Raw genomic sequence first — 27388 nt, forward strand, 5'->3', positions numbered from 1 at the left:
CTGGCTGGATCCAGCACAAAGCACACAGGAAGGTTCTCTTGATGTTACTCTGCAAATGGTTTTTACAAAGCTTTGCTTGAAATCAGACAGCAGGAACTCATTCTGAGGTACAGAACATCTAAACCTACCTGAAGCTATTTGAATTCACACAGTCTGGCCTCTTCACAAAGAATCTGCTCCAATTATAGAAAAACTACATAACCATTGTTGCAGACTTTCATCACAAAAGAGCAGAGGAACATGGGAGGGGAGAAGGCAGCACCCAGCAGTGCCAACTAGGAAAGCCATAAGCATAGGTTTCCTGCTAAGCTTGCATCCCATGTTTTTGCTGGCTGCAGGAGCCCATGTGCTCAGAAGTCACCACACAGGTCAGCTTTTCTAACTTAACACCACCTCTAGCACTTTGTACCTTTTCCTTTATGAGGAGAACTTCTTCTTGGGCAATGAAAGATTGGTTTCTACAAGGGATAATAGTCCAATTAGCCTAAATAAAAATGTTCCCTTGAATGTCATCCACTTCTGTTCTTAACACCTTTTTGTGGACTTATTTCATAATTCAAAAATTAATGGTTTTTAACACTCACTTGGGAGTTTAAGAAGACAGCCTACCACACATCCACTACTGAAATTTGTTCTTGCACTGTCCATGTTGTGTTATTCTGCTGCCATATCTCTGTCACAAAAAAAATAAGTCTCTCCTCTTCATATTTGATGAGCTGCTGCACATGGACAATCTGGCCTCCAACTACAAAATTCAGCTAGCTATGTCCAAGGCTTCACATTATCAAGTGGCATTCTGGGATACTTGTACAGAATAGAATCCTTCCTTAAACACTGTACAGAGTCCAGCTTTTCTTCAGCCTACAAATTAATATCTCAAATTGCATAGATGACATGAAAAAAGCAGGGAAGGTTTTACTTTTTATTTTAAATGAATAAAATAAATCTCAATACATAGTTTGGAAATATTTAAAGATATCAGAAAAGAAAACGAGATTTAAAAGCAAGTACAAAAGGGGCAGGATGAAAACAGTATCAGGTAACAGAATTTAGTGTTTCAAGTGTGAATATATAACAGCAATAGCAACCTTAATTTTTCCACTACTGCATTCCTAGTGAAGTAATGAGCTGGAATTTCAATATGCTCAGTGAAAAGCCATAAGAACTGCAAGTTTTAACTGAGAAATGTTGCCATTTTCATGATGGGTCTGAAGTACTGCTTTTATATGCTTTGTGGACATGTATATCAAGGGGAGGAAGACCCATTCTTTCAGCCAGAGGAGTATTAGTTGGTACACAGCAGCTTTGTAAAGTCTTATTTTCAAATAAAACAAAAAACAGTCACTTTTACTACCAATTAACCTATTCCTGGTTCTCAAATGGAGAATTCTAGCTTGTAAAAACCACAAGTCCCAGGAAATACTGACATATACAACCATAAACCTAAATTTTTCTGTCTGATTATTTTTTATATAACAGTCCTAAAAATAATATTCAAGACCTTACATTTCTATCAAAGTGCAATATACCACATACTTAATTCCACATCTGCAAATCACATAGTGTACACGCCACGCACTTATCCACACTAGTTTGTGTAAGAAATTGCAAAAGTAGTATGAATATGTTGTGCATGTTTTGTTCTGACCACAAGGATGCTGGACAAGCAGAATTATCTATACTGCATGTTATAGAATAAAATTAACTAGTTACTTCTATGCCTGATCATTACAAAAGAACCCCAACAAATGCTACAACATTAGATATTGTGCTTCAGCAGCATTCTTGTTAAGAGTATTTTGAACTATTGCTTCTTTCAGGGATCTGAGTTATCTGGAAAGCTTGTCTTTCACTAGCTAGTGCCCCTCTTACTACCCTGAAGTGTGATTTCCTGCAATAATTTAGTTGTTTAAAAAAGAGAATGCACCTAGCTAGAAGACTTCCAAAAAAGGAGTTATATAAATATTTAGCACATTTCAAAGAAGCTAATTGCTTCCTACCATACTCAAAACTAGGAAGTAAGAAGGTTTTAAAATTTTTTAAGTGAAATAAAAATACTGCATAACATAGACCTGTATAATGTTAAATACTCTCTCAAACTTAAAGCATAAGTGACCCAGAGGACTTCCAACATTTTCATTTAAATTCTTTTCTTGTGTAGTTCCCTTCCCAAGTTTAAAGCTTTCCAGAAGGTTTGTAGCAGGCATCAGGCTGCCACATGCGAAGGTCGATGAGGACTTGGTTGAGCTTTTGCATCCAAAGGTTACGTTCTTCTTTAGTATCAGCAGACAGCCAGTTCCTAGGAGGCAAGGAACCCTATGGATTACTCTCCACTTCCAATTATTTATTGTGACAAATGTCAAGCTGATCAACCACAGAAGCCCAGAAGAAATAGTAGGGTTAAAAATTAAGTCAAACATTCCACCATCCTGCTACCAAGCCACCTGGCATTTCCACTTCTAGAAAGCAGTTAGGACTAAAAGTGAACAAAACAGTTCAAGTGCCATCCAAAACCTCAGCGTTTAAATGACCTTTGCATTATTATGACAAAGTTGTAAAGCTCCTACATTACTACAACTATCACATGAGGTAAAATACCCTCCCACAATCTCCATGATTTTATGCACTCACTTTGTAACACAGAGTGTGTCTCTGCATTGGCTGACAAGGGTCTCTCGGTCATCTTCTCTCTGAGGTCGGACAGTTATTAGTTCAAAAGTGTTGGGACGGGCACAGAACTCCCTGTTGGCAGGTTCGATCTGATGATTCGTGCAGTTAGCCAAGTTTATCCGGCCCAAAGGATGCTGAAAGTGAAATCAGTTCACCAGTCAAGAGCACTGCAATCAAGAGTAATTCTGAACAACATATGCTTTGACAACTTCAATGATACTAAGTGAACACATCTTCTCTCAGTGAGTTACTCCATACGAAAAGGTGATATATGTGCAGCTGTAAGAAATTTATTTAAAAAAACATTCCATGATTTAAAGTAATCATGGACTCATATTGATATTTCTGGGTGATATGTATCTCTGCACAATGGAACAGATATAGTAGGGGTGAGGGGATGCATTTAGTAAGTTCAATATTTTTGTAGATCAAAATACAGCTGACTGTCTCTCTGAAGAGTAGTGAAACAAGTCTAGAAAATTTTCCAGAACAGAATCTGCAAAACAAACCAAAGCTTCTTGCTTGCCGACAAAAGCAAAATAGGAACCTTCTTCTTGCTTAACTTTTTTTTTTTTTTTTTTTTACTATCTTGTCTTACAGCAGGCAGAGATTTTTCCCTCTCTCCTGGCAAGGAAAGAAAGTACATTGATATATTTTGGCAATGTCAACTATCAGCATATGGTGTTCCTCTGTTAGCAGGGAAGAAACTAAACTCAGGCATCTGGATTGGCATAGAAGTCCCAAAAGGACCAGAGTTTGTCACGGAGTTTGGGAAAGAAAATGTTCTGCCACTAAACAAGAAAGTGTTTAATGGTAAATAACTTCAGTGAATCAGAAAAACCCTCTTGAAAGCAGTCTTTAAAAGAACCTGGGAACAATTTAGTGCACTGCAGGAACACACTTAGGAGACAAGGTTCACCTCAGTGACAGATGAACCTCTGATTTGTCTCATTAGCCCAACAAGAACTTAGTTTTCTGTGAGAACCATTTAAGAAGCACCAGTTCCAGCTACAATGTGGACCTGCAAGAAGACAAGGGCTTCAAATAAGATAGTCAAATAAGATAGTTCTGCAATATACACGGATTGCCCACTCTAATTTTTTACCATATTAAAAAATGGTTAGTCATTATTTTGTCTAAAACATAAGGCAACTAGATACAGTCTGCTTATTAAGCTGTACAAGTCCAATCAATTTCAATTCAATAATTAGTGATTTGATGAGCACAATGGAAAGCCTTAAGATTAAAAGGGAAATTAAATATGGATCTTCCATCACTTTCCCCCCTTTTTCTACTAGACAAGGAAGTCAGTTTCTAAGTTTGCCATGATTTAGGTCAGCTTTATGAAAAAAGTCCCCTCCATTCCCCAAGGAAGCTTTAGGAACTTGAATCCCATGCTTCACCAGTCTAAAGCCTAAACATTACTGTCCTTGACAATGAACAACTATTTGTGTAGGGCACTACAGAACTTTAGACTTAAGCTTTACAAAACAGCATTACCTTTCTTTTCTCATCATCTGGGTATGTCCAATAGGAGATACAATTTCCAGACAGCACACACCAGCGCCTATGCCATGCTCCAAATCCACTGACATCTTCAAACATGGTCTTAAAAACAAAAAATTAAATGGGGTAACTTTGTACCTTGAGCTTGGTCTGTATTTGCCTATTTTTCTACCAGAATGGTTCTGCAAGTGCAACCCTTCATAGCACTAAATGAAAGTGGAGGAAACAAAATTATACTGAGGGAGGCTTCTACTCAGACAGTGTATTTATTTTCCAGATGGTATAGAAAATTGGCTCACACTATCATTCGCAGGTTTGCAGCCTTTTGTTAAAAGGCACCTATCACTGCTGTTTAAAATGACGAGATTTTCATGTTGTTGGTGACAAGTATTCCCATTATTTTAAGGTAAAGAACAGTTATTTCTAGTATACACAGTATAAATGGTTCCTAAAATGTGTTCCAAAAAAAATTATTATTAGATATTTGAGTAATTTTTGACTTAAAAATCAAGATTAAAAAACATGCAGCTATTCAAGAGGCCACACTCAAGAAAGTTTAGTCAATTCAAAGGAAATTAGAAATTGATTTTTAAATGTTTGTGTAGGCAGTTCTTTTATTGGATGCTGGATTTCATCCACCTTCAAGCCTCATTTCCTTAGAACTGGAATGGAGAGTTTAGTATCTGACTTCTATTCCTGATACTTCTTGAACTTACTCAAACATTTTCCCAGTTAAGGTGTGTATAGTGATTCTCACTCTTCACAATTCAGATTCTAATTTTCAATGGTGCAGGGAGTTTCCAAACCCTTATTCTGAACAAATCCAGTATGCATGTACATAATTCTTCAGATTTTACATATTGTATAGTAGAAGTAAATATGGACTTTCTCAAATTAGTACACAGAAACATAGGACAGCAAATCCATAAGCATGTGAAATGTTTGCATCTAATGAAATCTGTTCCACTTCAATTAAGTAAAGGGAAAGGAGACAGAAAGCCATGTTTGAAAAGAGTCTAAAGAAATCGTGATTTCTGGAAACACCAAAATAACAGCAAATGTTAATGTTTCATTTTCATAGCACATTTACTGCCATCTTGTGGCTATTTCAACAGTTCCAGCTCCTAGGCCCAAGTATCAGCTGCATTTTCTAGGTCCAGTTTTAGAGATGGCACAAGATTTTTCTCAAAAAAAAAAATACTGTTGTTTCTTTGTCATTTAGAAAAGCTGTGAACACAGTGGAAAAAGACCCAATCTTTTGTTTTTATTAGACACACACAAATAGAGTCCTGTAAAATTTTCTGCCATTGAAATTAAAATCTCATCTAACATCACAGATTTTAGCAAGAGAAGGTTAACTGAAGTTCAAAATAACAATCAGGTGTTTAGAAGAGAGATACACAAACTCTTAAAAGGTAGCCTTAACTTAGGCATGTTTAGAAGAGAAACTAAAAAACATTTGTGGTCTGGTTCAGAGATTAAAAAAAAAAATCAAGCTAGTTTTAAGCTTCAAACATAGGTGTGACATTAAAAATTACTATATTTAATAGGACCTGTAATTTCCAAGGCAGGAGTTTGAAGTGAGTACAGTAAATACCTTACCAAGAACCCTTTCTCCTCCACCAAAGAGTCCACTTGGCATTTCAACTTCAGATATATATGACCTTCCAAAGGAGACAAAAAGGGAACCTGCAAAATGTAAAACAATAATTTAATTTTGACATCTCTCAACCAAGTCTTACCAGTTCAAGCAAGCCACCTGCACCAAGATGTTAGCATTGTCTTGTTCTTAGGACCTTCAGCCAGAAAGAAGCAGTCAGTCAGACTCAAGCAAGACAGAAATAATCACTTTTGGTTTCAAGTTCATTTAGAAGCTTTCCAATAATTATTTATTAGTTTGCTCATCAGGATATATATATAAACATGCACTGTAGCTATGAAAACAGGCTCTTCAAGCATGGTTAGAAACAACAGAAGGCACCAGTCCACACCTTTCAAGCTTCTGCCTCAGTTTGACACCAAGTTGTTTGGAAAATACCAAAGTGAGCTTAAAAAGGAATGGTACTTGGATACCATAAGCATTTTTGGCAGATACTGATGTAGTAGTGCCTACTCAGATAAATCTTTATACAAAAGAAAACCTAGAAAGGGGATAAGTAATGAAAACAGTTCTAAACTAGCACTCAAGGTGTTAAAGACATGTGTTAAGTAATTTCTAACAGAAGAGGTTCCAAGTCCTGTTTTTGCCACTGGGAAAAAAAAAAAGCTTCATTACTGTATCAGAGGTCAGTTAAACAGCCATTTGATAGTCAAGAGTTTTGAGGAAGAGCATGCAAAGGTCTGCCTTTGAGCTTTCCCCAATGCCTCCACACATAATGCCTCATTACCTTGACTACTCCCATGAAATCACATCCCTTTTTTTCCCCCCCTCACATGGAAACAGGCAAACTGCTAATTCAACGAGCAAATGATGACCTGCACAGCATTCTACACACCGTATTTTATTGCTAATCTGAATAAGCAACACTGCTAAGAATCTTGAAAAGAAATCAACAAAAAATCAGAAATACACATCTTTTGTATTACTAGAAAAACCAGGAAGGTCGATCTGCCACTCAAATACAAATAAAGAACTGTTTGCCAGGTAACAGGCACAGGCACGTGTACATAGCAACAGAGTAGCTCTCAGAACTATGGAATCAACACCATTCAAAATGGAACTAAATTTTGCTAGCAGTTAAGATGAACAGGAGTAAACCTCAGTAGTTAAAAGTGCTCATCTGTGGGCCTTAGTGAGTCCTGCAGAGCACCAAAATAGGCGTTGTGGTTAGAAACTGATCACCTTTGAATTGCAGACATCCTGCAGCTTCCTCCCATACATAAGACACACATGCACAAGCAGGTGATCATTTTCATGTCAGATCTACCTAACACAGCATTAATGGCTTGCTCCTGTACTCAACAGGAATAGTATAGCACAGAAAAATTCTAAGCATTAGGTAGGAGTCTCCATGACCACTTGAGAAGCAAAAAATAGTACAACACTTCCACAGAACAAAAATAAAAAAATCCAGGACTGATAAGACAACTCTAACCCTACATGGTATACCAAGGAATAATGGCATATAACCCTAATGAAGCACAGTAAAACTCATTTCTGAATGAGGGCCTCAAGAATATTTGGCCATTCCCCGCTTCAGGTTTATGGGTTTTGCATCTCAAGCTTTATGTCAGAAGAGAAGAACCCAATTTATGAAGTTTACCAGTGAGGAACTGTGTGAGAGGCAAAGCAAAGAGGTTGTATAACACAACACAGTTTTGCAGAGCCTACAACACCATTACTAATTACTAAAGCAGGTCTCAAAACACCCTCTGGTAGACATAATGAGAAAATATTGAGTTCCAGTTAACAATATATCTCTTTCACAGAGTTAAAGGTGATGGAAAGAAAGCAGTTTGACAAATACCCAGCTAGATTAAAAGAAAACTAAAGCCCATGACTATGCTATCTTGCATTCTGGTGGGGTCACTCAGGTATTTGCCATAGGAATACAGCTTACTGTCACAGAAGATTATGTGTAAAGGGTCTCAAGAGAACTCAAGCATTTGTAAAACTGGTTTCTTAGGAGACTTTTGATTAAAAATAGCAGATGATAAGCACTAAAAGTATCACTTGCTTAATTTTGAGAGGAAATATGAAAATTCATCTAAAACACTTTCTTCTGCAGGACTCAAGTAAACTATTAACTAGATAAAACTATTTTAATAGGTTAAAGGCAAATTATTTCTGTTAAGTATATCAATTCACATAATTTCTAAAGACAAAACATACACCAAGCAAAATATTTTAAGTGCACATTTGTGTACAAATAAGGATCTCATTTATTTGATATGTTTAGTATTTTCAAAACTTTTTGTTTAAAATGCCAAATATCTTGCTTCATCTTGTCAGAACAAGGTTAGAATAAGAAGCAAGATTACTTAGGTTCTGAGAGATTTTAATTTTCTTCAGCAGCAACAAGTTGAGTTAAACCAACATTCAGGCTGCCAGACTTTTTTCTCTGGTTCTCTTATCAGCACAGCAGCTGATTCTATGTTCTGTGTAGTTCATCAAGAAGCTGACTCAAATTTCCTGACTAGAACTCTTTAGGAACCACATCATTTTGCTCTGAAGCAAGAAACACTCTCCTCTAATGATCTAGGAAGAGAAGAAAAACACGCTAGGTAAGGAGCAACCCTAGGCAACCTAAATAACTGAGTTCCAGCAGCATGATTATTATTGTGAAAGACAAGGGGTAGAATTCTGCAAGTCTTAAAAGCTTCTAACATCTTGTGTTTAGTTAGTAAATCTTTGTAAGCACTTTCTCAGAGTAAATAAAAAAAAAAAAGCTGCAAAAATGGCCAGACAGAAATAAGCAACATGCACTAGAAAGCATTTTCCTCTTTTAAGTTAGAAACTAAAGGATCATAGCAACCTTGTCCTGGAACATATATCCCAACAGTTCTTTTTCCTCCCCTTCAAAATTTATCTAGGGAAAAAAGAAACATGCTCAATGCAATTAGTGTGGAGTTATGGTCTAGAAGAAAAAAGGACACAGTTATACACGAGTATATTTTGGTCCTTTATACCCAGAATTTTTAAAGTACATAGGTAGAAGAGAGGACTGACACTCAAAAAAACCGCTGTGGCATCAGTTTGTTCCATATTAGAAATACATAAAGCAAGCAGTTGTTTGGTACAGCCTTGGGCCAAGTCAAAACTGAAATTTTATTGAGGTAGTAATTTAACAAAAAAACCCAAACAAACCATTAATAAGAATTTCCCTTTTTGCAAGATAACTGTAAGATAACTGCATCTGCAAAAAATTAACCAAGTGATAGTTTCCCCAGAATTCTCTCTGAACATTGTGCTTTTGCTATATTTCACTAGTCCAGTCCAGCGTCCCGCCATACAATGCAAACCAATGAAGTCCAAACCTAAACTGCTGAATATAATGCAAAAGCTAATTCCATTAACTCCAAGAACAAGAGGTTTCCAATAAGGAAGCTACACACAAAGATTTCTACATATAGATCTCATTAAGAGGAACATTTATGCTGAAGAATCAAAGCTGCTACTTCTGAAATTCACATAGTCAGTAACAACAGTGCAATTTAACCATTGTCCTGCCAGCTGTTCCAGTAAAGGAATCTGCTTCTATCTACAAAAAGTAAAACTTCTAAAATGCAAGATAGGATTATTGAGATATTTTGTTTTAAGACTTATACACAAACACAATTAGTTATTGTTTTTTAATCTCTTATCAGAAGCTGAAATTGCAATAATACTATTATTGCCATAAGACTTGATTGGCCAAAAAAATCAAAATTATTTTTTTGCTGCTCTTGCGTAGCTAAAGCTGTGATTTAGTACTACCATAAACTGTAGTAACATTTTAATTAATTTAAACTAGCTTAGGATAGCTGCTGGCATAAACAGCTGTTAAAATAGGTTTCAGATATTAGATATTAAAAGGTTAGAGATTGCAATGAATGTAAGAATGTATTTTTTAAGCTTCTCATACCAAAAGCCAATAAACATTCTGTTTAGACAAGGAGCTAATGGCATAAAAGTCAATAAGAGTTCTAAAAAAACCCTTAAGATAATTTGCTTCTACAAATTTAATTGGGATATGAAAGAAAAAATTCATGCTCCTAAATATAGTCAAATGGCATTTTTTAGGTCAATTAAGTGCAGAAAAATTCAAAAACTTCATTATCATTAAAACACACTTAATGCCTTCCTTAGTGATAACTGCAAGACTAGGAGCAACAATATGAAGACCACATATAGAAATGCCAACTGCATACATCAATTTTTTGTCAGTGAAAGCAAATTGGTAATCAAATTCCTTCATTATCTTCGCATAACCCATATCTTATGCTGACCTACAGAAATGAAAGAGCACCTGGCATAGTAATCAAAGTCTCCCTGTTTATCTCAAAACAACATTTAATTCATATGATATGTAAGTAAAACTACACAAAAATTGTAAATGTCTCTGTAGATAACCTATCTAGAAACCATTATATATATTTCATTTCTAGGATGGTGCTTCCACCTGAAAATTAAACCCAGACACTTATTTTTCTAGTAGCATGCAATTACCTTTGGATTAGCAACCAGTAATTTCCATTACCTTGTCCAGTGTAAATTTGGTATTTCCCACAGAAGACAGTGATAACTTGTGGGATCCAACAAGGATGAAATTCGTACTGCGTATGGCGTTTGGGCCACCTGGACTGGCCATGGCTGTGGAGAAAAGTTAAAGTGAAGTCGTACCAAAACACACAATCAGGATGCTGCAAGGCTTAAAAAAAAGTACTTTATTTGCACTACTGCATGCATGCCCTACACAGTATTCCAGAAGTGCTCTTTGCAGTGCAGCCCAGCCCAGCAGCACACTCAGAGAGAATCTTGACACACACCATTCCTCCTGAGAAGATCTTTTCTTTCAGAAACAAGGTTTGAAAACATCCACAAAGGAGAAAACAAAGCATATTAAGTCTCAGGGGGATGGAGAGCGTGCTGGGGCACACTAGAAAGCACACATGCCCTGCAGTAGGAATGTGATTTTTCTATCTCTTAACCTCTTCTCAAGTGACACTGCAATCTTCCAGAACTTGTACACTTCTCCTTTGCACTTACATCATGAGAAATACACACTGTAGCTCAGGAATCTGACTAGTAGCAGCAGCATGATACACATTCCAGATTTAGTTCATGAGCTCCTATTGCTGCAATTCCTGCTAAGGCTAGCTCAAGTATCGCATAGTTTAGTCAGATAGTGTCTAATGTTTTAATATACTTAGAAAAACACTTAGAGGTGCTGTTTGCCTCTGTCAATAGTCAGAAATATATAAACAAGTTTATATATGTTTTCTATATATAAATATTTATATGAAATACTACACACAAGCAATATTTCAGTATCTGCTCATATTTTCAAATTATTCTGTATTACTTTGTTGACAGCAGACTCTAGTTCTCTCCTTTTAAAATCATTAAATTAGTTTGAATTCATACTTTCAGGAAAAAAATGTAAAGCATGGGTATCTGATATCAGATTTTAGTTCTGATTTTATAAAGATATCTTCTGTTGAACATAATAGTAACATAATAAGCACAGGGCCAATTTCTGGGCTGGAAATTTTAGTGTTTATTACTCACAAATTGTCATCTGTTACAAGTATTATTTATTGATATAGTAGTTTTGATAGCAAGTGTAGATTATTCATCTTGGTATAAGATGTTTAGACTTTACTTACCTGGAGTAAGAAGGTTACTTTTCTAGAAAGAGAGAGAAATAAAAACTTAGTGAAAAAGTACTTCTGACAGTTTCTACTGAAGACAAAGCCAAGGTAAAAAGAAATTAGATTTGAAGTACTTTTAAAGGAACCCAATCAAATAGAAAAAAAGATTGAAAAATAAATGCTTATTTCCAGCATTACATATGTAACAGAGCTGTTTCTTGAGCTGATGACTGAAAAATTTGGCAGAAAACTGGACAATTTATAGAGCCTTACGTAAGGAACAGAAAGAATCTATTATGGGCACAGTCTTAATCTGTGGGAACATGCCCTTTGGAAGGGGTCAGTCAGATCTTGTTACAATATTACATTCATGCTTACCGAGGTAATAGATGTTAATAATCTCTTTGGAGTAATAACCTACAAAAGAAGACAAGAAGATAAATGCTTTTGCTACTGCATTTGTCCAGCACATTTGCATGAGAACTAGACAGTGAAACTGCTGAAGGCTTATCTCAAATTTTGAATGGGTACTCATTACTATGAGTAAGTCTTGGGTTTTGAGTGGACGTAATATACCTCAGTGGAAGAAATGCTACATAGCAAAGAAATAATTACTGCAGAAAAGTTAAAGAAGAAAACCAATCTCAGTAGGTGTTTTTACCTATGTAATGGGATTTCAAAGTTACATTTGCTAAACTAAAGGTAAGAGTTAATAATAAAAGATATGTTCAATATACTGCCGTTATACATCATTATTTTTAAATTAAAATCTCAAAGTTTAAGTGAGACTGTATATTAAACACAAACTGGAGTTATGTACTTTTCTTGAGGTTGAAAGACAAGTCTAAGTAGCTTGTCAAAAAGCAGATATAGGATGCCACTGGCAAACCTATAACCTCATATCAGTAACTTACCCACAGTAGCATGAAATCATTCAATTTTAAGTAAAAATTCCTTTAAACTACAGCACTGGAGAAGTGAACCCTGGTACTTGAATTTTTTATTAGAGAATAGGTGGAAGCTTTCACTGTGTCAAATCAAAGAATAAAGAAATTTCCTATTTCTGCTTGCAGACACAGGACTTAAGTACTCATTCCAATTGTTTTGAAAGACACAAGTTTCTTGTTTTTACCAAGTAACAGATAACTTGTCAAGGAGGAAATCAGACCTGAAGCCACTAATTCACTGTGTGCTCTATTAGAATGAAAAGAGGAAAAATGCACACATGCCCTCAAAAGCAACCCAAAATAAACAAACCACCCAAAAAAACCCCAAACCACCTCCAGAAAGGCTTGTTTAGGGTTACATATATTCACATATCCTTAAAAAGGCACAAATACTTGATATGCATACCCTTATTAAAACAATGTTTGCTTTAAAAAGTAAGCATCTAGTGCTTGTACTTAATACTGGGGAGCAAGAGGAGATTTTAGTTGACCAATAAAACTTTTAAGACAAATCAAACTCCAGGGTGGAGCATATTGACTGCTATAGTTTAACTGAAGTGGAGAAAAAGGGCAATAAACCACTATCAGAGGCCCCACACCTAACAAATAATGTCTGCAAAGCATAGCATTTTGCAGAACTAGTAAGACTTCTTCCCCACCAATATATTTCAGACTCAACCAAGTGTGTAGGTCCAATCTACTAATTGCTGTAGGTCTCCATAATCCATCTGTCATGGCAGATGTTCCAAGAAGGGAGTAAAAGCAAGCAACAGATTGTGTAAGACTATCAGTCAGTTTTGCTAGTGCACCTTCTGTTGAAACATTACATTACTGATTTTCAGGTTTCATTTACCTTAGATTTATTTGTCTTTTTCCTTTTATCAGTGCTTGTACCTTCTTTTCTCTGCACCTGTAAGGCAAAAAGGTATTGAGAAAGTACAGCACATCATTCTCCCTTACACCTCCTCTTCACAGGAACTATACATACCCAACTGTAAACTTCTATATTTATTTCAAAGTCATTTGACACATCGTGCCTAAAGGGAAGAAGAAAAAACAAGTTAAACTTACTGAAGCAAAAAGGCTTTTGTTTTCATTTGTGGCAAAGTTTTGGGGGTTTTTTGTTTGTTTTGGTTGGTTTTGTTGGGTTTTAAATTACTCTTTACTTCTTCCCTCATTTTGCTCCTTATAACTGTCCAAGGAACAAGAAGGTTTTAGTGTATTACTATTTAAAAATACTTTTTGAAACTCAGAAAAGGGGAGGGGAGGACAAGAGGCAGATAATGTGCATCTACCATTTCTCAGATTGCATCCTCCCCTGTCACAGACTGGGTTTTTCGAGTAAATAGCTTTAAGTGAAAATTCCAGTACAGCTGAACTTCAAAAACAGTTTATTTATTTTGAAGACTTACTAGCAAACAGCCATTTGAACTCACAATGCCTTTTTAGCTGACACGTGAGAGTTGAAGTTATAGTTATAAGAGCACTATTTTCCTAGATACCAAAACCAAATAGCTATATAAAATTTTAGTTGCTGCAAAAGAGGAAAACACATCTCAGGCACAGCAATCCATCTGTCATTGCAGGTGTTTCAGGAAAGAACAAAAGGCAGAAAATGCAAGAGATAAAATAGCTGATGGATGGTTGAATAAGTCTAGGTTGCTCTTTTGAGAGAAGTGCCTTCCAGCTATTTTTTGAAGAAGAAAATAGCTACACCACAAAATCTCTCCACACTTTGTTGCAGAATATGATATTCTTATAACTAAGACAAATGTTTTTATGCATGCTCCACCATCAGAGTTAAAACTGATTCAAGAGTTTCTTTATACTTACATAGTAAACATCGTAGTAAAAGTAAGAGCATCTCCATTCAGGGAGCTGGCAGTACTTGCTAATGGAGTTGCAACCATGTTTTCTGCTCCAGATCTCAGTATTATTACATAGTAGTAATTTCCTGCTTCTGAAAGCACACATCAGATGGTTTGGTTAGCCAGAGGACTCCAAGTATCTAAAAAAATTCTATATTAAGCACATCTCTGTTTCACCCTTCTTAAAACATTTAGTTACATTTAAGACTTGCTTATAAACTTAATCTTAAAACAACTTTATTTTCTTTATGCTGTATCTCCACAGGATTCACAGCAACTGCTTTACTGCCTGGGGCATCTCAGGCCAGACCTACACTAACCAATGTGTGAAAGGGGATAGGAACTTTCAGTCAGATCAGCAGAAAATCTTAGTTATTTATTTATTTTACTTAGGTCTGCCAGCTTAACCACACATCAGCTTTCACTGAAACATTGAAAAGTTAGTCAGAAGCAGATGAACTGAATGCAATAGCTAAATTTTCATTACCCCTAGATTTCTGAGAACATCAAAGCAGAAGACAAAAAAACCATAAAACCCAAGGAGAATGAACCAGAAATACGTGTTGGGAGAATGAGAAGGAGGAGAAAAGAAATAAAGCTTTTGTTTGCTAGTTTTACCTGGCTTTTGAGCTGTACCACATACAAAGTCTGCTTTTAGAGGTAGACGCATTTCTGAAATGGAAACAGATCCCCTGGAGGGAGAAAATTCAGCGGATGTAGAAGCAGCTTTATTTCTTTTATTATGTGGTCCCTCACTCTTCAGTTTATTCAACTCTTCCAATAAAGCAGTTCTCTTCTCAGCTGCACAAAGAAATTAATTACAGGTCTACAGAAGAAAAAGTACTGAACAATTTTTTCTGCCTTAAGTACGTAAAATGCAACTTACATTTCTATTACACTGTAAAATGATTAATATTTAAGGGTCAAGAAAGACACAAAAATGTCCTCTTGCCTATAAAATGAGCTGAGACAGAACAGATATTATCCTGTTCTTTTTTCCAGAAGAACTATTAATAAATGGCCACAATGTAACACAATAAATGCATGAGGAAGAAATTATGAACCTTGTTGAAATGTTCATTACAAAGAATTGAACTTCAGCATAAAAACCTACTTGAAAAGAGAAGAAGTCTCTCTGCTTCTGCTTCTTCTTGTGACCCTTTTCCATGTTCCTCATCAAAACAGCAGTTCAGAGCTTGACTGGCTTGATAAATTACTGTCTGTTGCCTGTTGATCTCATTGTTCAATTCCTAGAGAAAACAAATAATAAAAGCAATAATCAAGAAGAGACATCTAGTGCTGCATTCAAACAAGGAAATGTCTCTAGATGAGCCCTTCTGGGGGGACAAGGCTTCAAAAGAAAATCAGATCCTTCAGATAGCAAACTACAAAAGCCTTGCAGTTAACTGTTACTTCAGCAAAAGAACACTGCAACACAATTTTTTTTTTATCTCAGAGGTATGGTGGGGAGTGAAAGACTCCAATATTGTATGTTCCATATCCTGTCTAGTCTTCCCTTCACCAGGGGAAGCAGCACTAACCAGAAATTCCACAATAGAAATGAACAAAGCACTAGTAAAGATCAGAATATTACCTACTGAAAGTAGGTAGTTACAAATTCTGCCTAATTCAAAGGCAGTGCTTAGACAGATTCTCCGTCTCCTTCTCAAAATAATGGCTTGTTCTCTCCAGACTACATCTATAAGATGATCTTTCTAAGAGAAGCATTAGCTGTTCAAATTATGGATCATCATTCCCTACCATTAGATATTTATGCAAAATAGAAATAACCTAACAACTTTATTTTGCAATTCTAAGCAGTATGTTAACACCCGGGACATTCATAGGGGCGATTAAACTTGGAAACAGTAGATTAGAAAAAGGATTTTAAGAAGTATATTAGGTACCTGCATTTTCTTTTTGATGTTGACTTGATCAGATGGGCCATTTCTTCTCATTTCTAGTCTGGAAGCCACATCTTCTTTGCGAACAATTATTTGCTTAATTGAAGGACGATCGGTTTCCTTAAATCTTTGGGATCTGTATGCATCAACACTTTTGAAAAAGGAAACATCACAAAATGTTTCACAGGTGTGCCAAGCTCTTCTTAAAAGGCACGTATCACACATTGAAGTTTTCCAGCTTGCCTAAATAGCTTTAAAGCATTCTAACAGCTGATTTTAAGTTTAAGCAATATAAAAGACTACACAATCTTTGATAAAGGCTGAGATCTTGCAAAAAAAGCTTAATTTGTAGTTTGAATGGTATGCATCATTAGAAGAGTTAAAAGAGCCAGTGTTTTAACTTGAGCACTTGCAGAATCAGTGGTGTTGGGTTGTGTTTATTACCTGTAAGGAAGATTGCGATCTTCTGACACAGAGCCAATACTGTCTCCAGATTCTGCCCTGGGAACTCTGGTCCTTTGGAACTTCTCAGACTTCAGACTGACATCACTGATACTACTACCTTCCCCAGTTGACTTAGAAGGAGAACCAAAGGCCTGAGGAAAAGAAAACATTGTATTACAGCTATCTGTTAACATGATAATCTGTTTTCTCTCTCCTTTACTTGTTTTACATATAAACAGTAAATTTGCTTAATAGTATTTAACAGATGATATTTTATAAATACAGACATTTATTTAAGGACACGAACAGATTATTGAACTCAATGAGATGCCACCTTTAGCTTCCAAATCAGTGCAGTTACATAATTACTTAAGATTTTTTCATCAGCGGTCACTCCATTGAATGCATGTATACCACTGCAAGTCCAGTACTAGTAACGGGTTTAATTTAGCAGACCACTTGTTTAGCAGAGCATCCAATATGCTACACTATTTTCAGAGGAAAATAACTTTGCCTCATTATGCTTTCATTGGCCAAATACCATTTGTAACTTCTTTTTCTGCCCACATATCCTAATATTAGAAAATATCACAGCTCACAAGCCAGTTAGACATCTCTGTGTGATAAAAAAGCCCTTCCCCACCCTCCCTGAATTCTCACCTCTGAACCAACAGATTCCACTAGAGGGGTTAACAGAGACATTGATGAAATGTTCAGTGACTCTTCCTGCTCATCCTCATCACTTTCACCTTCCAGGCTCATGCTCATTTCTTTCTTCAGCTTTTCTATGTCTGGACCATCCTCTTGAAGAATTTCAAAAATCTCATTTATCACTTTTGAGCTATTCATCTCATCATTCACATGCATTTTGCCTTCATATACTTCATCTGAAGGGTGACATTTTAAAATATATTAGTAGCATGAAGGCTCTCATTAAACAGAAGCAAACTTGTTTTGCCTTTCAAGCAAGCTTGATTAAAAAGCACTTTTTGCCATCGGGCAAATAGAACCTAAAAGCACACTTCCATGGCTATTTTAATGTACTACTTTTACATATACTGCATAATCAATGCAGAAAGGGAATATATAGATGCACATTTTCTACACATTTCAACCTTTTAGTTCAAATACATCTGAAACTTAACTGCAAGTCAAACACTAGGACAGTTATTTCTGTCCTTTTCCAATGAGCCTTTAATATGAGCTTTTTAATATTCCTTGAAGACTTGAATGTCAAGAGAGAAGGGTTATGTATGATAAGTGAAGTTTCCTAATTTGTTTTATATAAATCTCATTACAAAACACATGGGGATCAGCAAATGTTTTCATTTGAATTCATTGCTCAGACTTGAAGGTTATTAACACTGTCCTAGACAAGGGGCCATAGAGAGCTAAGTCATTAATATAAGTCTACTCAATACAAACCTTTTGGGTTTTCATCAAGTTGTTTAAGTTTTGAGACAGACATCGCTTTTACAGGGCTCTTTGACTCAGCAGTCTTCAGAGGACTGGATTTATCAGTCTCTTCACATTTAGAAGTATCTAAGGGGTTTATAAAGAAAAGTATTATGTCTAGCCTTTATTTTAGTTATTGAATTTTAGAAGTCTTACTAACAAAAATACCACCAGATTAAATATTCCAGTTAGCCACATATCAAAAAAAAACCCCATAAGAATACCCTCCACCACCTGTACATCTAGACTTCTATATAATAATCAGAAAACTGACACTACAAGAAACAATGCTGAAACCATAGCAGAGTGCAGACACTAAAGAGCAAAAAGGGAAAATTTTAAAAAGACAAACAAAAAAATCCACTAAACGAACCACTGCATGCAAACCCAATTTTTCTAGAAGGACATTTGATAGATCTTTCAAGTGAACAGTCTACCAAGAGCGTTAACTAAGTTCACACTTTTTTCACAGAGAGATGAAGATTCTTCTGCTCAGTAAGCACCAGAAAGGATTCCAGGAGCACCTCACAATTCTTGTCAGGTGTCCTACCATAAGAATTAATATCACAAAGGGATACTGACAAAGGAAGAGGTCCCCCCCATTCGCTTCTTGTGGAAATTTGGTTACTCAGGTAGTAAATACGTAAATTTGGTTACTCAGGATAGACTAAATACTGACTAAATACAACTGACAATTCTCATTCACTTCCCTGCCCTTAACCTCCATTAAAGTTTGCAACATAGGTATACCCACTGAAAAACAAAAAGACAGTCTTGCCTTGCCATCCTTTCAAGTGGTATAGGAGTGCAAATACTACTATCATACAAGAAGATTTAAATAAGGTAACCAGTAACCAAAGGAGAGGTCCAGTTCCACACATCAGTGTTACTGGCCTTTTTCTCTGCTCATGAATATTAAGTGCAGTGCTCCTGTCCAGCACTAGTCACAGGCAAACTGTGGCAGTTCTCACCCGAAGACTCCAAGCTGGGAGACTTTGCTGGCCTGTCACCTGCTGATGTGTCTTCTGAAGATCCAAGAGCAGAGGCATCTGAACTAGGAGGATGTTTTGGACTGGCCTGAGATTGGCTTTCCTGGCAAGAATAAAACCAGAATGCATTCAGGAGGTAACGTTAAAAGCAATTAAAAAACTACCAGAAAAAAATACATTTTAACATCTGCTAGGAAAAAGAGGTTGCCTATCCAATACCCTATTTATTTATCCAAGATATTTAACTGAAGGAGGAAATATTAAATGTTTGCATGAGGAGCTCTTTTGCTTTTGCAGTTATAGAACATAAAACCCCCCACACTTATCATCAAAAAGTAAATAAGTCAATTGGCTCAAAGCAGTATCACTTGTTTTGGTTGATTCTACAGAGGTAAATAAACTAATAACTTGTTAATAATCATACAAGTCACTAGACAAGTGCTCTTGCCAGCCTGGGCACTCCCAGAGCATCGGTTTTTATCCCTTATATACATTTCCACATCTAACTCTGTATTCAGAAAATGTTAAAGCAATTCAAAAGTATCATATTTTGATTGATGAGGTAACACATTACCATTTTAGCTTCTGGAAGCTTCCTCTTTGAACTGTCACTTTTCTCTGCACTCCACAGATTGCCCCTATCAAATCGGCCGCGAAGGCATGCAAGTTCCCGTTCACGTTCCTAAACAAATGAAGGGAAATGGGAGAAAAGCTGACAGCCTTAAGGTGCCACAAACACTTCAGATTCCTCAGGTAGGGTAGAACAGTAATAACCTTCCCCAGGCTTATAAGCTAGCTATGAATGTAACAAGTCATACCTGTTTAAGCTGAAGCGCTAAACTGGCAGTAGAGGAATTTTCATTTTGTTTGAGAAGCCTCTCCTGGATTGTCCTTGTATTTGGGGTAACAGTGGGTGTTCTGCACCTTGGAGTATTCGTAGCAGGGCTGCGTGCACTATGCTCCTGACAGCGCTCCCCAAAGCGTTCCAGGAAGGGCTTAATTCCAGATCCCCCTACAAGAACAATTGTTTTGCCTTGAAAGAAACTCCCAATATTAAAGAAATCACTGCAATTTTGTATCCTGGTGAAGGTTCCCAGTGAAGCAATTAAGCTGCCTCCTTTACAGCTCTTACTCCATTATACTTTATACAAACTGAACCTGAAATGCAAATCATAACAGTGATGTTAATAAAACAGTAAATCAAAGCAAGTAGATGTCTCTCTCTTACTACAGTCTATATGTAATACATCAGTTATTTAAACTGGTTTGCCTTTTCCAAATTTCCTCTACAACCAGCCCCACTTCTTTCACAGAAATAAGCATTCTAGTGCATGAGGAGGATATGTTGTTTGGCATCCACCCTGCTTGACTGAACTTCTGTTACTGTCAGCATATCTAAAACTTGCTTTTCTGGCCATCATTTTTAAGAGTTCAAGCTGTTAGTCCAGGTTTCTGACACAACAAGCAGTTGAATTTAAAACTGAGGATGTTCACTTGTTTTGATATCAATGCTATCACTGAAAATAAAGACACTGCAAAGTTAGAGCCCCTTAGTGGCAACAAGCTTTGATTTCTTCTAAATATGCAGGCTTTTAACATTATATCGAATGGATACATACAGTACCAAACAATCTGAAATAAATTTTGAATAGTCTCAATTAACATTTTAGGCTGCTTTTGCTCTTAAGAGTTACTAAAAACACATCCAAGAAAACATCCCCTGCAAAATACAGAAGCTATATAACCTAAAATAATCATCACAGAACTCATCAGCTTTTTATTCAAGTTACAGCTGGAAATAGGTATTATCTGGCATGGTACCTTAAATTCTTAACTAGTATGTTATTTTCAACACAGCACACATAGGCCTAATTTGAATAAATATTTACTGAAGCCAGAAAACAGCCTACCTGGTGTTGTGGGTTTACCCTTAGGTTCAAGTTGCACATGTGTTCCTTTGACTGGCTCTGCTTTGGACTGAACTGGTTGAGGCAAAGCTGACTTGGCTGTTTGTGTACGCTCTTCAGCTTTCCGAGGACTGCAGGGATTCTCTGCTGGCCGTTGTTGTACTTCAGATTCTTTAGAACAGGGAGCAGTGACTCTTGAAGATTGCGTTAAAGAATTGTTTGGATCCTTAACAGGAGAAAAAAAAAATAAAAGATGAGACTTATGTTCTTATTCTCTCAAGCGGAAAAAGAGTAACAGCACTCTGCATAGCATACTATCACCTAATACACCTGTTCCTTCAACAAAAGAAAAAGCCAAGAACAAGCGTTAAGCTTATAGTACTTTTTTTTAATCCAGTATTTCAAATTGTTTCAGCATTTGATTCCAGATGCTCTTGCCAGCTATTTCAAATATAATCCCACATTTCCCAAGAATGCACATGGCAGATATTGTCAGGGCAGAAATTGCATAAATTGATCAATAAGTGTCTGGTACTACTTACTTCATCATTCTGATTGAGTCTTTGTACAGCAGTAACATTCACAATTTCAGTCAATCAACTACATGAAGTTACAGAGCGAAAGCCAGTATCTCTGTAACAAGCCCCCCTTCTGATGGTCAACAGTAGCAATCAAATACATTGACATCAATAAAACACATAAGTACGCTCATCTTAAGTCGCAATAAAAGGAATTCTAAGCTGTTTCAGATCTGCTATTAAAAAAAGGGCATGTGGGATTGCAATAAAGCAAAAGTTGTAAATAGACTAAGATTGCTCACACCAAATCTTTAAATTCATATTAAACAGTTATGTGCTAACATTTGTTTGCCCCAGTACAATACTCAAATCAATTTTTAATCAGCAACTAAATCAGACACTCACCGCTCTCTTTGAGTTTGCTGGTTTATTAATAGAAGCCTCAACAAGCCTTTGAGAACAGGATGCAGCTTCCTGCTTTACACTGCTACTATTGATTCTAGCAGATGCTCCACTTGTAGTGGACAATTTGGATAAACAAGTAGTGCCAGGCTGTTCTTGTGCATTGTTTTGCTTTGCAGATGGATGACTTAGGTCATCTTCCCAGGAACCAATGGTAGCAGCAAGGTTAGCTAAACGGCCTCTCCTCCCAATAGGGGTTTCGCTTGCCAGGGCATTGGATGTCTGCTTAGGTGGCGAAACACACAGATCTTTTGACTGGAGAGGAGACAGAGGAACACATTCAGAGGGATCTGGAAAAAAAGAAAACACATTTATTTTGCTAATAAATTATACTGAGATACAGTTGTATCTTTTGCATTATACTATATATTGAGTTTATCAACAATTAGATGTTCCTGCTATCAACAGAATCAAACTACTAGCCCTAGAGGTATTGAGACTAAGCAAATTAAAAATTTTTAATCAGTTTACTAATTTTATGTCAGGGTTGTGAGGAGCAAGGCATCAGAGTAGCAGAGAAAAATAAGCTTAAAATTAAGCCGTAGATAACAGCTTCAATATTTTAGGCCTGCCCTAGTATTGTCTTAGAATTCTTAAAAAAAACAGCCTTCCCACACGCAACATTATCTTCTTCTAGTCAACATAATCATCAATGCAAACACTGAGAGACACCAATGGTGCTTCACAAGTGAAACATACCCTCACTATCCCAGCAGCGCCGCTGCTCTGCCAACTTCTGCATACGTGTTTTGACTGAAAGGGCTGCAGGAGTTTCTGACTTGGTGTTTTGTTTTACTTTCTCAAGAGGTTGAGCCAATGAAGCTCTGTTAGAAGCAGTTTCGTGTGATTCTGAAGTCATCTGAGGAGAATCATGGGTTGTGGAACTTGAAGGCACTGGCTGTACATTCTCTGAACTAGAAGCTTGCGTCTCCATATCATCAGGACAGAGCCTTTTTGATGGTGATGGCTTTGTATCTGGTTTTACTGGATAGGTCAGAGATTCAAACAAATTAGTATTCAAACAATCTAAAATATTTTCCAACAACACATAACTGTAGTACAAATAAAGTTATGATTTATGAATACCCTGATATGCTTCCCAAAAAATGCACTTCCCAAATCTACCAAGCACAAGGCACTCTCTTTGGCATTACGCAATTATTTCTAAAGAGCTTACTAATGACTTGGCATATCTGCTCTCAGGTCCAGCTAAACACAAACTAGTCCTAGTGGCCATCCATCACTGTTTAGTATAAGATAAATGCTCAGTGTTTTCACTTCCCCTTTGGAAAAAACGATGAGACTGGTATCAAAACAATCTTTATTAAACATGCCACTAAATACCTTCGTCACCGGGAAGAGGTGCCTGGTTACCAGTTTCTGCCAAAGGCTCTCTGGCCCTCTTGGTCTGCATTGTGGGTCTCGCCCCCATCTTCGGCCGCTCTGCCATTTTCCTCTGCAGGTTCTCTCGCCTGGCACGGGTTCTTTCAAGGAGTTTCTGAGTGGTCAATAAGTCATGTGTTACCAGACATTGCAGTGTGTTAACTGGTAACAGCTCAGAGTAAAAGATGATGGAATTCTGTTTAGCATAGGTAAGCAGCAGGCTCCAAATTTCAGTCATTACATCAACTACTGTCTCCAACTAGCTTGGCTGTGACAGAAAATTGGGCTAAAGAGACAGAAGCAATGGCAAGATTAAAGAAGAGGGGCTCCTATAGACCCCAAAGTCATCAGAAATATTTGAAAGTTATTTTATTTTTTTTAATCCTGAATCATCACGTCACAGTCTTGATCTGTCAAGTCTTGCTAGCAGGGTTTTCTGACACATTGCTAAAGCATCTGCTCAAGTCACCTGACTGGCACTAGCCCTCTAACAAAATAAACAACATTGAAGCGATTGTCAAGAGGTCATAAAAAAGTTCAACAAATAAAAGCGTGGCTGTCAATATTAAAAAAAAATGCTATTACACCTTCTAAATCAAAAGGTGAATTGCTTTGCCTCAAGCTTAAATTTTAAGAATAGATTGATATTATACCTAGCTATATTATGGTAAATAGCCTGTTTATTAAGATATCTCTATACAGAAAAACATATAAAGAGACACCAATTAAACTATATAACATTCTTTTTCATTTCCTACTCATTGGAAATTTGAGTACCCTGATTATATTCTATATAAAATAGCTGTTTTAGAAGGTGTTCCACACTAATACAAAGTGATTCCTTACAGTATTCAGGTTTAAAAGGTTTGTTTGTTTTAAATATAGCATTTGTAAGTCATTATCACTCAGTTTGATCACATCTAAAGGATACTTAATGACTCTTTTGATCTATATTTTAAGGTTGAGACAAGAAATTGTGCAATTGAACTAATGGGCTTTAAAGGGAAGCATATAAACTGCACTTGTTTGGTGGTACATAAATTATTGTGAGAACTGTGCCAGCCATTATCTGTCCTGTTGCACAGCAATTAAATACACATTTGACATTTTTAACTGTCTAAGCCTGAAGTCTTAAACAATGTTCTATTGTAGGGCAACACAGGACAAATAGAATGTCAATCTCAACAGTTTTTTGGTGAAAACAAATCTCAGCATTGCTGATTTTCACAGAAGAGAGGGAATTTGGAAAAAAATCCCAAACCCAAAATATATGAAATGCATGAATGCCTTCAATGCAGGTTCCATGCTAGTTGTGCCCTCAAGTCAACATTCCTTAGTTCCAAAATGCAAAGAGGGATACAAAGTACATGTAGTACCCACATTAAAAAAATCCTAAAGGCAATTTAAATTAACAGCCCTTCTTGCAAAAAGTTGACTATGTCTTATAACAGTATTCCTACAGTTCTATTCAAATTGAGGCACATTCCTTTCTGTTTTGTTAGCTGAGCAAAAGAGAGTTTCAGTTGTTACATATGAGATGTCACTTCCCAAGAATGCACGCCTCTGTTGTTCAGCTCCAGCTCCTATTGGCTTCTTGCATCTCAAATTTTCCATTCAACTGCCATAATTCCAACAGTGCTGTTATACACGATGAGTAAGCCACACTCCACAACTTGAGGCTTACTTTCCAAGTTCATCAACAGGGTATTTTCTACAAGGACATTCTCCAATTGTTCTAATGACAAAGTTTCAGAGTATCATAGAAGTTTAATATAGAAATATAGAATATACTGATCTGGAAGGTACCCACTAGAAGTCCAGCTCCTGGCCCTGCACAGAACAGCCCCAAGAGTCACACGTGTGTGAGACCATTACCTATTTTATTAAATGAAGGAATCTGAGGACTACAATGTCAAGGTAGATTACTGTGTTACAAAAGCACTTTCTAAAAATCAGAAAAAAACCTTCCCAGCTCAAATGTTAATGGCCAACTTCAGTTTTTTAAAAGTATGTTTTAAAGTGCATATTAGAGAAGATACTTAGGCCCATATATAATATATAATTATGTTCTTAAAGAAGAATTTGTTCAACTACCCTTCTTTACTAGCAGAATAGAGCAAAGGGAGCAACTGAAGGAACAGTAGTTAAATTCAAACCTCACATTTGCAAGTTTTCCCCAAACAACTGCATTGCTTATTCTCCATGCTAGGAAATCACCCTTGCTTCTATGAATGGTGAAAACTACTTCAAAGTTAGAAATAACCTAGACTATTTCTAACATCCCATAGTAACAAACATAAACCCTTTTGTGCAGGAAAGCTGAGTTATAAAATCAACTATGAATGGAGTCACAAATAGTATGTTCTTTGTGATTCTGAGAATGTACCCCCTATACATCTCCTCAGTGCAGTCTGTATTAATAACTTGGTTGAGATTCAGAAGGTTATCAGCTTTTTTTTGCAAGATTAACCAAAAGAAACATTATTTCAGAGCTGTTTTGAAAGCATTCCACTGAATCTTACAGCAAGATTCATTTGAGTTTAAATTCATTGAGACACAGACAAAATTTGGTACTGCAAAGTGATCAGCAGACAATTAACAGCACGCTTCATTCAATTAAGGCTCAAATTATTAGGTTTTACATAATCAACATTTACAGTGCCTCACCAGGACCCTGAAAGTAACAGACTATGGTAATGTGTAGACAAAGATTATTTGAAAGCAGCTAACCTAAAGAAAAGTTATATTAAAGAAAAAAAAATAGCAACACAAACCACAGAACACACTTAAAAATATGTGGTAAATTTCACAGAACTTTGGGAAAAGTTACTAAACTTCAATACTAGGACACTAATATTGGTCAGAACTTTACACAACAGTGGAATGTCTTCCACAGCAGAACTATTCTTGATAAGGTGACTTTTTATGCACCCTGCAATACTGGGTAACACTTGAATGAAGTTTACTCTGGGGAGTGGCCTCACCGTTGGTCATTTTCAAAGCATTTCAAAGTCAGCTATGTACAAGAAGGGCGTGTACAGGTTGGAATATCTCCCAGAATGCAAAACGATTTTAAATTTGATTCAGTAGTCCGGACTTGAAGTTTATTTAAGACGAGCTGGATCATGTCACTCACTACCAATTAAGGAAGGAGGTTTTAGATGTTTACACTCAGCAAGGCTTTACATGGGAATAGGGTAGGACTGCCTTGGCATAACACATTTAGTAAATCTGTTCAGATCAACACCTTATATTCATTTTTTAAAAATCAGATATGTGCAGTCACCTGTTCTGGGCACTCAAATTATCTAAAGAATGTCAGTTTGATAAACAGATTGTTTACAAGGGGAGGAGAGAGTATTTCATCAGTGCATGTGATTTGAATTTTTTTCCAAGTAGCTCAGGTTTTATTTACACAGGCTGTGGATTGAAGGCCTTTTTTACTATGACATTTCTCAAAGCAGCCACAGGACAGCTTTAAAACTACACCTCTGACATGAAATCAGAGTACAGCATAGCATCTTTAAGAAACTTTCAGCCTTCATACAGATTCAAGGTGGCCAATTCTTCATTTTGCTGTAATTTTGCTTCTGTAAAACTTAAGCACACAGCCAATTCACTCTAACAACTAACAGCCCTTAAAAAGAAAAAAAATAGAAAAGAGGAACTGCGCCTGCCAAAGGAAGTGACCAATCGCAAGTGGCAATCGTGCCAAATAGTATGCATTTTTTATCAGATGGTCTCCTCTTTGGATAGATTTATGATCCTTTATATACGATTTATGACCTTTACGTATGGCAGGCACAGAGTGTCAACAGCGCTCCCGTCTGCTGCCGAGGTCCCTTCCGTCCCCGCCGGGAATCTTATCTGCCAGACGCGCATGGAAGGCAAACTCCCGGCTTGGGAAAGGGCCTCTCCTCCGCAAACCCTTGCGCCTATCACCCCCCTGCTCTGTCCTCTCCCGGCGGGATCTGACACAGCCCGGGCGGCTCCAGGAGCGGAGGCACCGGCAGGAGCGGGGCTCCAGCGGCGGGGCAGCGGG

At 36.8% G+C, this 27388-nt stretch overlaps 1 protein-coding gene across 2 annotated transcripts; it reads right to left on the reverse strand.

The window, feature by feature from the left end:
- Positions 1–908: 908 nt before the first annotated feature.
- Positions 909–23463, reverse strand: ANLN (anillin actin binding protein). Of its 2 annotated transcripts, none has more exons than XM_031063328.1 (23): positions 23308–23463; positions 22663–22947; positions 21907–22253; positions 20987–21209; positions 19895–20088; positions 19651–19758; positions 19059–19179; positions 18058–18174; positions 17293–17435; positions 16633–16784; positions 16192–16339; positions 15399–15534; positions 14903–15085; positions 14250–14376; positions 13405–13453; positions 13270–13326; positions 11848–11886; positions 11485–11506; positions 10356–10468; positions 5779–5865; positions 4171–4278; positions 2632–2804; positions 909–2299 (listed from the first exon to the last, which is right to left on the reverse strand). In XM_031063328.1, the coding sequence occupies exons 1-23, from the start codon at positions 23411–23413 to the stop codon at positions 2176–2178; spliced, it is 3162 nt and encodes a 1053-aa protein (XP_030919188.1). In that variant the 5' UTR covers positions 23414–23463; the 3' UTR covers positions 909–2175. The 2 variants fall into 2 exon arrangements, with proteins under 2 accessions (XP_030919188.1, XP_005428716.1); XM_005428659.2 differs by having other exon boundaries at positions 17293–17519.
- Between the last annotated feature and the right edge of the window lie 3925 nt (positions 23464–27388).

The sequence above is a fragment of the Geospiza fortis genome, unplaced genomic scaffold (genome assembly GCF_000277835.1).
Source record: "Geospiza fortis unplaced genomic scaffold, GeoFor_1.0 scaffold255, whole genome shotgun sequence".
NCBI classification, from domain to species: Eukaryota; Metazoa; Chordata; class Aves; order Passeriformes; family Thraupidae; genus Geospiza; species Geospiza fortis.